The sequence below is a fragment of the Haliotis asinina genome, chromosome 14, assembly GCF_037392515.1.
Source record: "Haliotis asinina isolate JCU_RB_2024 chromosome 14, JCU_Hal_asi_v2, whole genome shotgun sequence".
NCBI classification, from domain to species: Eukaryota; Metazoa; Mollusca; class Gastropoda; order Lepetellida; family Haliotidae; genus Haliotis; species Haliotis asinina.
Genome location: NC_090293.1, coordinates 16,773,629 through 16,785,441, shown reverse-complemented (window position 1 = coordinate 16,785,441; position 11,813 = coordinate 16,773,629). Strand labels below are relative to the sequence as shown.

Genomic DNA, 11,813 nt, shown 5'->3' with positions numbered 1-11,813 from the left:
ACAAAGACTAGCTGGGGAGAACGGCGCAGATCCTGTAGATGGGTTGGGCTGTCTGTCCGTCTTGCCGGTTTCTAAAGGCAGATGATTACTCACAATCTGCTTACGTCGACAATTCCCTGTTAAGCTGAACATATTTTGACTAGCCTGACAATCTCGAATGAATGCACACAAGTAATAGCGTTGGACTGTTGAAGCCTATTGGTGTCACTGTCTAACCATATATCATCATTTAAGGAGATTTACATAAACGATACGTCCTTTTACCCTAGATATGTTAACTGCAGTCGCGCCTCTCGTCAGTCTACCATGATACTGTCCTGTGAAGTCATCATCATCAGTTTGGTGTTTTACGTCGACTTCTAGCATAGCCAGTGTCGTCGACGGGGTAGGTGGGGTGTAAGTAAATAAGTAATATGGTAACAATAGGGGATAAACCACCTACCCCCAAAAATGTAAATGTAGGGGCCTTAAACTTAAGTGAGCTTTGACAGAAAGGTAAAATGATGTGAAAATGGAGATAATGCCACAGTTTATAAATGGAAAGAGAAAATAGAGCAGTTTTAGTAATGAGATATAAGAAGAAACTGAGTGGGCTGATGAAAAAGGGGAAGCGGTATGGGGGGGGAGGGTTTTTTTAATAGTATGCCCACGTTTTTTAAACATGTGAAACCCCCATTTTTTGGCCCACATTTGGCTGTAATTTAGCATTCTTTGTGTTTTAATTGTGGTTTGGTTCACGGAGGTACGGAGGTTGCAGAAGTCCAAAATGAAATCTCATCATCAGATTTAGCAGCTGAAATTTCTTGCCACTTGTCCGGAAAGGGTGTCATTTATCATGAAGTTGAATAATGTTGGGGATATCATGCTCTCCTGGGGGTTTCCATTTTCTAGAGGATATGGGTCAGAAATGTGTTGTGAGATTTGATAATTATTTGTCTGTCCTTTAAGAAGTTACGAATGAAATTCAGAATTCTCCCGTCCAGGGCATTTTCCTGTAGTTTTTTTTTTTTAAAAAGCCGTTATGCCTAACCACATCGAAAGCTTTACTGAAATTAAAAAAAAGATGGTCCGTGTGATTTTGCGCACAGGGGCTTGTATCGCTTTGAAACGGCGTTCGAAAGACATATAGATGTATAGACCCTACCCTAGTACTATATAAAAGGAATCCTTTTATATAGTACTAGGGTAGGGTCTATACATCTATATGTCTTTCGAACGCCGTTTCAAAGCGATACAAGCCCCTGTGATTTTGCGAGTGTGGCTGTAGTGATTGTGAGGTCTATGGCTGAGGGTTGTTGAAGGCGTTGTTGTTGAGAGGGAATCTGGTGGGATTGTTGTCATTTTGTTCTGTGAAGTTGCGACCCTTGTTGGATATATAGTCTTCAAAAAAAGTAGGGGAACTTTATTTTAATTTACGATTGAAACAATTGGGAAAGATGTCGGAGTCGGTGAATGTTAAAATTATAACAACAGGCGTGTTGAGACTGCATCACTTGCAATTCCTTCTGGCCACAGTCGTTTGTACAGAAATCGCTCTTAAATGATGATAGGTGGGTTTAGTCTCTCATCGCCTACATCTCTATTCGTCTACATTTCCAAACGCCAACAAAAACAGAGTTGACTAATTAGGAAGAAAAAAATGCTCCCCTGTTCGTAAATTGAAAGCACGTGACCAGGGTTACAGTGATCTTGACTGACTGTTGTTATAAGAATGTGTAGTGGAGTAGGAAGATGAGCATATCTAGTATGAAGTAACACGTGGGATCAAATGAAATGAAAGTGATTAATTTGTATATACAGCTGTGTCGGGTATTGCCGATCAGCTAACACCGCATCCCACTTAATGCCTACTGTACTTCGTCACACATAACAATATATTAACACACACAACGAACCTCTCAGTGTGTATCATGCTAGCATTTAGCACTCAAGACAAAAAGCCTTTGTGACATTGATGCCAAGCCTTAATTATATGACCTCCGCTTTCTCTTCCGCGTACGCAGACATGCTACGTCATGCCCCAACGTCATCCATTTCGCGTACAACGTCATATGACGTCAGACTGTGTCCCATATATTCATGACAGTCGACCTCTCGACAGGGTCACCGGCGATGGATTCCCCCGTGACGTCATAGGCTCGTCGATCACGCACGGTGGCGGGGATTCCCATCAGATTCGACGCGGAGGCTGTCAGTACTAACGTCAAGCAGGCGACACGGGAAAGAATTTGGAAAAGTGAATCCGTAGAATTGTGATCACTTTTGCCAAATGTTCATTCAAATAATGAATCGCAATTTTCACTGGAACTAGATCCTTCAGGTCAGGTGAAGCTGAGGCCATCAGCCCCGGTAAGTAATGAGCAGTTGAGCGTTGGTGCTTGGACATCTGCCTTCCACATCTACATGAGTACATACATGGTCAAGAATGCTTCTCAGTCTACGATTCAGCGGTGAGGTTTGGAGAAGATGGCTGAACACTCTACGATGAGCAGTTCCGTCATCGTATGGCAAGGGACCCATCGAGATCGTGAACTTTGGCTCAAGCACATGACTACACAACTCCGCATCAACCAGCGGACAGAGGCGGTCGAGTCAGAGTACCATACCTTGGATGATCGTAGAATCTCTGTATCACAGACTCACTATACGAGGCTACTTAGTTGACTATAATTATATGACAGTAATTATCAAGTCTGGACCAGACAACCAAGTGAACAACATAACAACAATCAGCGATCAACGTCATGAGCATCAATCTATGACAACCTGTTCCTGTTCCTGTTAGTCGCCTACAAGTATGGTTGTTTGGTTGGTTGTTTTGTGTCTCAACGTTCCTGCTATTTGGCAACAGTATGTAAAATTATGGTTGCTGAAGACTATTTCTAATCTAGTTCTGCACAGACCTCTAATTATCATCCCTTGAGGTGTGTAAGTAAGAATCAACACCACAACTAGTATCAGGACCCGCGACAATGCATGCTGGGACTTTAACAGGTCATATTGTACCAGGTCAGAATGCAAGTTCCAACATAAGTGCTCTAACTGTTCCGAGCCCCATCCTGCATATTCATGCTTCCAGGGAAAAGGTGCGTGTGTCGGGGGTGGGAGGGAACACCCGACTACGATTACAACTCCAAACCTACACACAGCCCCTACCCCCTTAGCACCAACCCCTGTGGATCTCGTTAAGATTTCCCCCTATTTGCACGCCTATATTGCCGTTAACCTATCACATGCAGTTTATATTTTAATGGAAGGATTTCAGTTTGGTTTCCACTTACAGTTCAGTGGGCAACGCTCACAAAGATGGTCCAGCAACCTTCGCTCAGCGGTGGATCCCGCAAGGCAGGGTATTGTAGAAAGTAAGTTACTCTCGAGTTATAGTTGGGACGGATTGTTGCCCATTTCTTCAACCTCCGTTCCTCAGCTTCCAAGTTTCCCTAATCGGTTTAGTACCAAAGAAGCAAGCATGTGCAAGCACTCCACAGGTAAGAATGCTGATGATTTTCGATTAATCCATCATCTCTCCTGTGCGTAAGGCAAATCAATAAACGACCATATTGACCAACAGGCCTGTTCAGTTTCATATGCCAGTTTCGATGAAGCTGTGACCGTGGTTCAGCAAATTGGCCCAAATGCTCAGCTAGCTAAGTTCAACATCAAATCTGCATTAGGATCATGCCACCCAATCCTGGAGATTTCGAATTGCTTGGTATCTATTTCCACGGTCAGTATTACTTCGATAAATGTTTGCCATTTAACTGCTCAATATCATGCTCTGTGTTCGAAACATTCAGTACCTTTTTGCAGTGGCACATGCTAAAACAGTTACCCAACAGGCAGCCGATGTCCAGCCTGGTTCCCTGGGTCTGATGCGCCTGCGCTAACGCTCCGACACTGACCCAGGCAACCTCCACCGCATGGAGGCTGGCACAGAAGGAAAATCAACATGGCGGACAAGGTACGTTAACATGGGGAAACGCTAGAATGGGTGGTTAGAAGTTTTTCATAGCATTTTCATTACTACGGTTGCAATGTATGAGTGTCGAGAAGAAAGTCCGTATTTTTTACGGGTGCACGAAATCATTATTTAAGCCGATTCGAGACACGAAAATCGTCGTCACGCCCACAAAATGTAAACTATGACACGCACCCCTTTTCAACAGCAATATTTGCGTTAATATTTCGTGTCAGCTCGCTGTGGCCGCGAATTCGTGTTCATGAGACATGGAAGCGGACGACCACTGCCATGAAACATCGCTAGTATCTTTAGTTTAGAAAATTTCAACACGATATGTCGTCGTTTTTACCACATTTACCCCCATTGTTGTATGCTGGATTCAGCCTAAACATTGACCTCGTGATATATTAAAGTAAGAAACACACGCGCTACTCGCCTAACAATGATGTACAGCTGTAGTGGAGTGATAATCAAATGCCAAAGGCTTCAGGAGGTTATTTACAGGATACATATGTAGATATGGTATATAATGAAATATGTATTTCAGTAATTTTCTTATTACCTGGTAATCTCTATGATAAACAGGTGTATAAATTTGGAAGATATAATCACAGTTTAGTCTTTTTGAACATTGACAGTGCTTGTAAAAATATTTGGGTTAAATAGAATGCTAAGAAAGAACATATTGAATTGTGGAAGTAATTTGGTACTAAAATATGCATCATTTGTTTGTACTTTCTTTATCACAGGATGCTGCAATAGCCTTTGCCCTCACGAAGTACAACAGTAATCAAGGTACAGCAATCAACCAACTAAGGATTCTTCAACGTGAGGTCATAGAGAAGGTTATTACAAATCACACCATTGCAGTGTTACCCACTGGATATGGACAATCACTCTGCTATGAAATTCTCCCAGATGTCATTGAATACCTGCTAAAGAAACCTGCATTTGTCATCATCATTGTTCCTCTGAATGTTATTCTGTCTCAACAAAAGGAGAAAATGGGAAGAAGGGCAACCTGCTTAAACAAGGAGTATTATAGGGAACTAACTGCAGACAGTGCAGAGCAGACGCGTTGGACTGAAGGGCAATACCGGTATGTGTTTGCACACCCTGAACAAATAGTTGGCAATGACACTGTCATAGAACTATTGTTACATAATTATTTCCAAGAGGAGGCCACAACTTTTATTGTTGTAGACGAGGCACATTGTGTCTTGGAATGGGGTCCAGATTTCAGACCTGTTTTTGCCAAACTTGGAACTCTTCGTGCCTTACTTCCCAATGCCAAGGTTCTAGCTCTAAGTGCAACCCTTTCTCTGGAGGGACAGAATGATCTGGCCAAAAAACTTGGGATGACTAACTATGCATCTGTATCCATGGCTCCACCAAGAGACAACATTTCACTAATAATGTGTAAAAGGCCAACAGAATCAACAATACAACATGCCATAGAATGTGTCATTGAGCCATTGTTGATAGAACTCCTTGTAAAAGGTCAGATGTTTCCACTAAGCATTGTGTACTTCAATGGCAGTCAGGACTGGGTGGGACGGTCATATGAGCTGGCAGAGAGAATGCTTGCGGATAAAATGTGCAGTGGAGGATAAGACCTGAAGCACACCAGAGTTGTACAGTTTCATGCCTCAATGGAGAAAACAGGGGACAAGGTATGTTAAGAAAAGAAAGGTTCACTGAAAACCTGAAATACTGTTCTCAGTTATACAGATTATGCTCGTATACAAAAAGGTGGTTGAAATAATGTTATACTTTAATGTTGTTTCCTATCTTTCATGCAGATAAAGTCTATCATCCTGCAGAATCTTGCAGAGGACCCAGCGAACAGTCCACTGAAATAGTATTTGCAACTATTGCTCTTGGTATGGGAGCTGATTTAAGACATGTCCAGAGGGTGATCAACATTGGTCCTCCGAAGCGATTAGAAAGTAAGTGTATGATAATACAAGAAGTGATGAGGAAAGCATATATGGTGCATTGTCACATGGTAAACTAAGTGCTATGGAGAAATAATAAAGATACTCTACATAATATTGAAAATGAGTTTAATATTGTGCACGGCATCTCACATAGAAAATATTGTTATGCATGTTCAATACAAGTATATTTCTTAATTACATTTCAGATTATGTACAGCAGATTGGGCGTGCTGCTAGATCAGGACAACAGTCAGAGGCCATACTGTTTTACAACAACTCGGACACTGGTCGGCCTCATGTTTCTAAGACCATGAAAGACATATGCAAAAATACATCTGTTTGCAGACGACAGCAAGTCAATGAAGCATTTGGTTTCAGTAATGAAAAAAAGACATCTGCTGAAGCATGTTGTGATGTCTGTAACCCAGACCTAACAACACCATACCAGTTTTCCTTCTCCAGAGATACCAAAAGCGTATTATTGAACACGCTAACTGACTACATAGTAAAGGATGGAACACAGTATCTAAGAGAATAGCTTCCAACATCAGCAATCCAACACATAATCAGTGCTCCAGATGTCTTCAACAAACATGTGCTCTTTGAAGACTTTCAACTCGATAGGGACATCGTGGAATCACTGGACAATATCGTCAAGCAAGTGAAAGCAATATCCATGTCCTGAGGTAATCACAAAACTTTCAGACAAGAAACAACTAGCTTTGTTCCATCGATGCCTGAAGTGCAGTGGATGATAAAAGTTTTCAAATATTCATCAGTCAAATCACTCCATCAGTAAGTGTCTTTGCTTCAGTTATATATACTGAGGGAAAAAACTTAGGGATCACATGAAAGGACAAGTGTTCCTTTACTTTTATCAGGTTTCTGCACAAGCTATGTGATATAAAACTTGTGAAGAAACATGGAAAAATAAAGGGAACAATTGTGCCTTTAGGTGATCCCTTAGTTTTTTCCCTCAGTATATCTACGTAAGCATCACTACTTTTAAAGTCAGTTTTCAGGTACTGCACAGATTTACTTTCCAATCTCATGGCTGTAGTTAAGTTGATTTTCTCTTATCCATGTCATGAGTTTTTCCTTTTTCATGTTGCAGACAGGGCTCTTCGACAACCTTGATACAGACTGGATTTGGAGTCCAGGGTGACATTGAAATGGTTTGACCCTGCGAAGATTCTTGACACAAAGTTCTTCATCCTTAATGGAGGAAGGAATTTTGTGCTTCTGTGCTCTGACTAGGACACCAGTTTGTTCATCGAAATTCTCAGAAATTGTGGAAATGCCAGCAAATGAAGCAGTTCTCTTTATCAGTGTTTGCTCAGTTTTGTTGGAATGAACAGCTTTGATATGACTCTTTGTCTGCTTCACTACATGTTCCATCAGCATATCAGCTGCAATGTGAGAATTGTACTTTCCATTAGTGTTCACAAACAGCCCATAGAAAGACTCATGACCTCTCTGTTCGCTCAGTGTTGCCATTTGATGAAACAGAAATCTGAGGATTTCCAGTGCATATTTACTTCGATTGTTCTGACCTTTTAACATGATCATTGCATATTTTAATATCCTCATCATGCGGTTCCTGTCTGGACATTTGATGGCATCTGAGAGGTTCTTGAAGAGAATGCCAATTTCAAGAACATTCCTGGCATAGGACTGATAATCATCTCGGAAACCCTGTGGAGATGTGCTCCCTGATGCAGAAGAAGTCGGTATAAGCAAAATATGACTTGTTCCATCTGGCATCATCACAGTCACCTGCTGAAATTGTGTGGAGTCGGTGGACGGAATATGACTCTCCTCCATGTGTTGTTTAGCATCCTGTAAAATCATTGTGTCGACCATACTGCCAACTGATCCCTTCACCCAAGCAGCTTTTTCTACATTTGTCATCAAACTCAGTTCACCATCAAGATGCTTTGTTGGTTTATCTTGTGCAGAATCCATACCAAAGTAGTGACAGGCAGCTTCTACAATGTATGCATCTGTGAGAGAAACAGCCAGTTCACTGCAATCCATAAAGTGTTTTTTGCATCACTTGCTCGCTTACGTCCCAGTCTGATCTTTTCAGCTCCAAATGTGCCTGTTTCAGTACTCTTTTCATTGTACAATACCTTGTACATCATTGCAAGGACTGTCATCTGCAAATGAAACAGTTCAAAAGTTATAGGAGACAAATGTGGAAATTTGTTCACTGGATCTGCATCATTGTCAGTTGAAGCCCTAAGTCTTTTAGCTCCGGAGAATCTTTCACGGGTCAGCTGGTCACCTCCAATGTGGATACCACAGTTTTCCCCAAGATCAAGTCCAGCTTTTCCATACGTTTCAGCAATCAAGGACTCATAGTGATCAAGAACATCGACTACGTCGGAGTAAGTTTGTTCATTCTTTGGAAGCACAGGCAGAGGAATAACAGTATGCTTTGTTCTGAGACGGTCAGCCTCTTCACCAACGATAACGTCAGGGGCAAACTGCTTGAGAGATTTGAAAGCTGGGACGTGTGTAGTAAGGACCCTCAGTATTAGAGTAATGTAGTCCTCTCTTATCCCTACCCAGTCCCGCTTGTTAAGAAGAAAATCTTCTGCTGGCATATTGAACAGGACATGCTGTGGTGCACCAGATGGAAGAGAATTGAAACTAATCTCCAGGATAATTGCAGCAGATCCAAACCAGTGTGCCATGCTTGGTCTTTTTTCACCAGATTTCCGGAGATGACTTACTTCCACCAGAAAGTTTACGTTATCCCCCACAAGCCTGAATCTTTTTCCATCTTTGATGCACTTGACCAGCTTGTCCTGAAAGTGTCCACTGATCATGTCCTGGACACCTAAGGAAACCATGTGTGAAAGACACACTCCCAAGGGCTGTAGTTTGTCAAAGACCTGTGTTGTAAGAAAAGGACAAAACCAGTTACTAAAATTCACTTTTGCTTCGGTCTCCATATTGCCATAAATGAATATTATTGGGAATGAGGGGCATGGGAAATATTCCAACTTGTTACTTATATATATATGTGAGACTTTATACTTAAGCAAGGGATATGTCTAAATATGTCAGGATAATTTTCCTTAATGGTTTGTATTACTTAATAAAGTTACTGAACATTATATCATTTCTTTTACATGAGTTATTGTGAAGAACTTTTCAACTTGAAGGCAATGTTTAGATAAAGAACTTCAAATACATGTAATACATTCTGACTATACAAACACATGCTAATAACAAGTAATCCCCAAATTCAATCCAGTTTGAAATAACTATATGTATACTATATCTTGTCACCTTTTACAATACCTCCATTGTGTTTCCAGCAGACAGACAGACATCTGTGTAAACTCCATCTCTGTTGGGCATTCAGAAAAATGAACAATATAGAAACATTCAAATCTTGTGAACATCATGCCTTGAACAAAAACAAAAAACAATAATTACTGCATTCACTCAGAGATATTTGAACTTGTTAGTAAGAGCATGAAACTGTTAGTCAACAAATCCAGTGAAGGTTCTCCAGGTCACAGTAAAATCACTGATGGTGTCACTATATATGTATGGACGTACATGTAGTGCTTTTCAGCTTAACCATAATGGTGTCCGTCATATTCTAGATGACATAAGTGTATATGCTCCAATAATGGCATCATACCACAACACTACACACCTTATATAGTCCACTGTGTGAGCAATGTTTTCTAGTAGTCACCGTTATTCACTTGGTTCACAATATAATTGTATAAAGTATCCAGCTCTCATCTTCAAATATTACATCATCTGTGTCAGCAATGCTGACATGATGTTTTGCATCATTATCGTCCTGTTTGTTTTTACATGTGCTTAATAAATAAGGAGACGAGTGTAATAACTGACGATTGTACTCTTTAGAACTGTCATTCAAAGTGACTAGCTTACCAATAGCAGTATCATGAATAAACATCATAATAACATGTGATTGTACTTTCGCTGCAAATGTTGACAAAGCACATGCAGTTTGAACCTTTAATTTTAGCTGAAATTAGGATAATTCAAAACTACAATGCAAGAACTCACTTGTCCTGTTTGTCCTAAAATTTGGAATTTAGAAGTGTGGCACACTTCTGCCAAAATGATGTGGAAAGGTCTGACGTTTGCTCAGTTTGCTTCTGAAGGACTTTAATTTCTTCATCACTCCATTTTGACTTGCTGGAGAGGCCGTGTTCTGCCTGGGGTTTCTGCAAAAATGTGCACTGAGCATGATGACACAAGTATTCATGCACAATTAAGAAATGCTAAAATTAATTAAATGTAAATAAATTACTGGTTTATCAGGTAATGCAATATGCATTTTCTGCATCATAAGATGATGTTCATGTGCTATTTTAACAACAATTAATTCAATGACATTAGCTAATTAGCATTGCTTACCTTCATCTTACTTTTAAAATAAGGTGTATGACCTTTTCTTGACATAACCATGATCAGATAGGCCTGTTGGTGCTGCTCTAAACGATGGTGTCCGGTTTTCTTTGTCGGGTTTGCAATAACTGTGAAAGGACTGACAAAACATATTGATAAGTACTGCTGTCAAGTACTTAGGACAAATGCACATGCTTGGGTCTACGTCTCAAAAGCAATCTGATACCTGCGACATATCGTGTTGAAATTTTCTAAACTAAAGATACTAGCGATGTTTCATGGCAGTGGTCGTCCGCTTCCATGTCTCATGAACACGAATTCGCGGCCACAGCGAGCTGACACGAAATATTAACGCAAATATTGCTGTTGAAAAGGGGTGCGTGTCATAGTTTACATTTTGTGGGCGTGACGACGATTTTCGTGTCTCGAATCGGCTTAAATAATGATTTCGTGCACCCGTAAAAAATACGGACTTTCTTCTCAACACTCACACATTGCAACCGTAGTAATGAAAATGCTATGAAAAACTTCTAACCACCCGTTCTAGCGTTTCCCCATGTTAACGTACCTTGTCCGCCATGTTGGTTTTCCTTCTGTGCCAGCCTCCATGCGGTGGAGGTTGCCTGGGTCAGTGTCGGAGCGTTAGCGCAGGCGCATCAGACCCAGGGAACCAGGCTGGTCGATGTCTACCTTGATGACTTCCGCCTCAATGCCCTCGTCATTCACTTAGAGTAAAACGACCTTGGTCAAGTCACCGCCTGCAAGCTGTTTCACGAAATTGAGCCATCGATGCTCCGAATTCGCCTGCTGCTCCCCAAGACCATAATCATCTGGTCGGACATGCTGCCTCGCCGATACTGGTATGTGGCCAGGTGCCCCACCGAGCTAGAAAGGGCAAGAGCTAAACTTAAGGTCACATGCAACGTAAAACACAACTTTGCAGATTCTGGTACCTTTCGGTATGCACTTACCGAAACAAATCATCAAAAATGCCAATTCAACCTATAAAGTTGAAAAAAAACGCGATGAAAAAAAAGAAATCCGCGAAATCCGCGAAATCGGAGTTCAAACGTTTCACTAAATTCCCCCCCCCCCCCCCCCAAAATTCAGAGAACATGTATTTTCCAAACCCAACATCTCTATATACATTCTTCATGGATAACGACTTCTTTTCGTGTATATGATTTTGTTTGACAACAGTATATGAATCCATACTGAAACGACGCAACAAGTACACAAAAAGAAGTTGTTATCCATAAAGAATCTTACTTTCTTGTGACTGGCTATACTTCTAAAATGCCCATCAAAAAGATCATCTTTCTGTACACACAATGAACCCTCAGCATATCAGCAAATGAAACAGCCAATCGGAAGCCGTCGTTACACTTGAGTGCATATCCACCCGCTATGACTGGGTTCGGTCTCCCGAGGGCTTCGTTTCGGGGGAAGTAAGCCCAAGTACAAAATATTGCACTTTTGAATCGCGATTGTACGCTTATAATTGT

General features: G+C 41.1%; 1 protein-coding gene and 1 pseudogene across 1 annotated transcript; one reads left to right on the top strand and one right to left on the bottom strand.

The window, feature by feature from the left end:
• Positions 1–3,949: 3,949 nt before the first annotated feature.
• On the top strand, positions 3,950–6,586 carry LOC137260669 (ATP-dependent DNA helicase RecQ-like). Its single transcript, XM_067798265.1, has 5 exons — positions 3,950–3,961; positions 4,711–5,461; positions 5,764–5,910; positions 6,108–6,188; positions 6,510–6,586. Exons 1-5 carry the CDS (start codon positions 3,950–3,952, stop codon positions 6,584–6,586), a joined length of 1,068 nt encoding a protein of 355 aa, XP_067654366.1.
• Positions 6,587–6,936: 350 nt separating this feature from the next.
• On the bottom strand, positions 6,937–10,888 carry LOC137260668 (uncharacterized; annotated as a pseudogene).
• Between the last annotated feature and the right edge of the window lie 925 nt (positions 10,889–11,813).

What these genes read in the sequence shown, in the direction of transcription:
- LOC137260669 (XM_067798265.1), top strand. An exon ending in TCCTCCGAAGCGATTAGAAA is followed by an intron (nt 5,911 to 6,107) that starts GTAAGTGTATGA and finishes ATTACATTTCAG; the next exon opens with ATTATGTACAGCAGATTGGG. An exon ending in TTACAACAACTCGGACACTG is followed by an intron (nt 6,189 to 6,509) that starts GTCGGCCTCATG and finishes TGCTCTTTGAAG; the next exon opens with ACTTTCAACTCGATAGGGAC.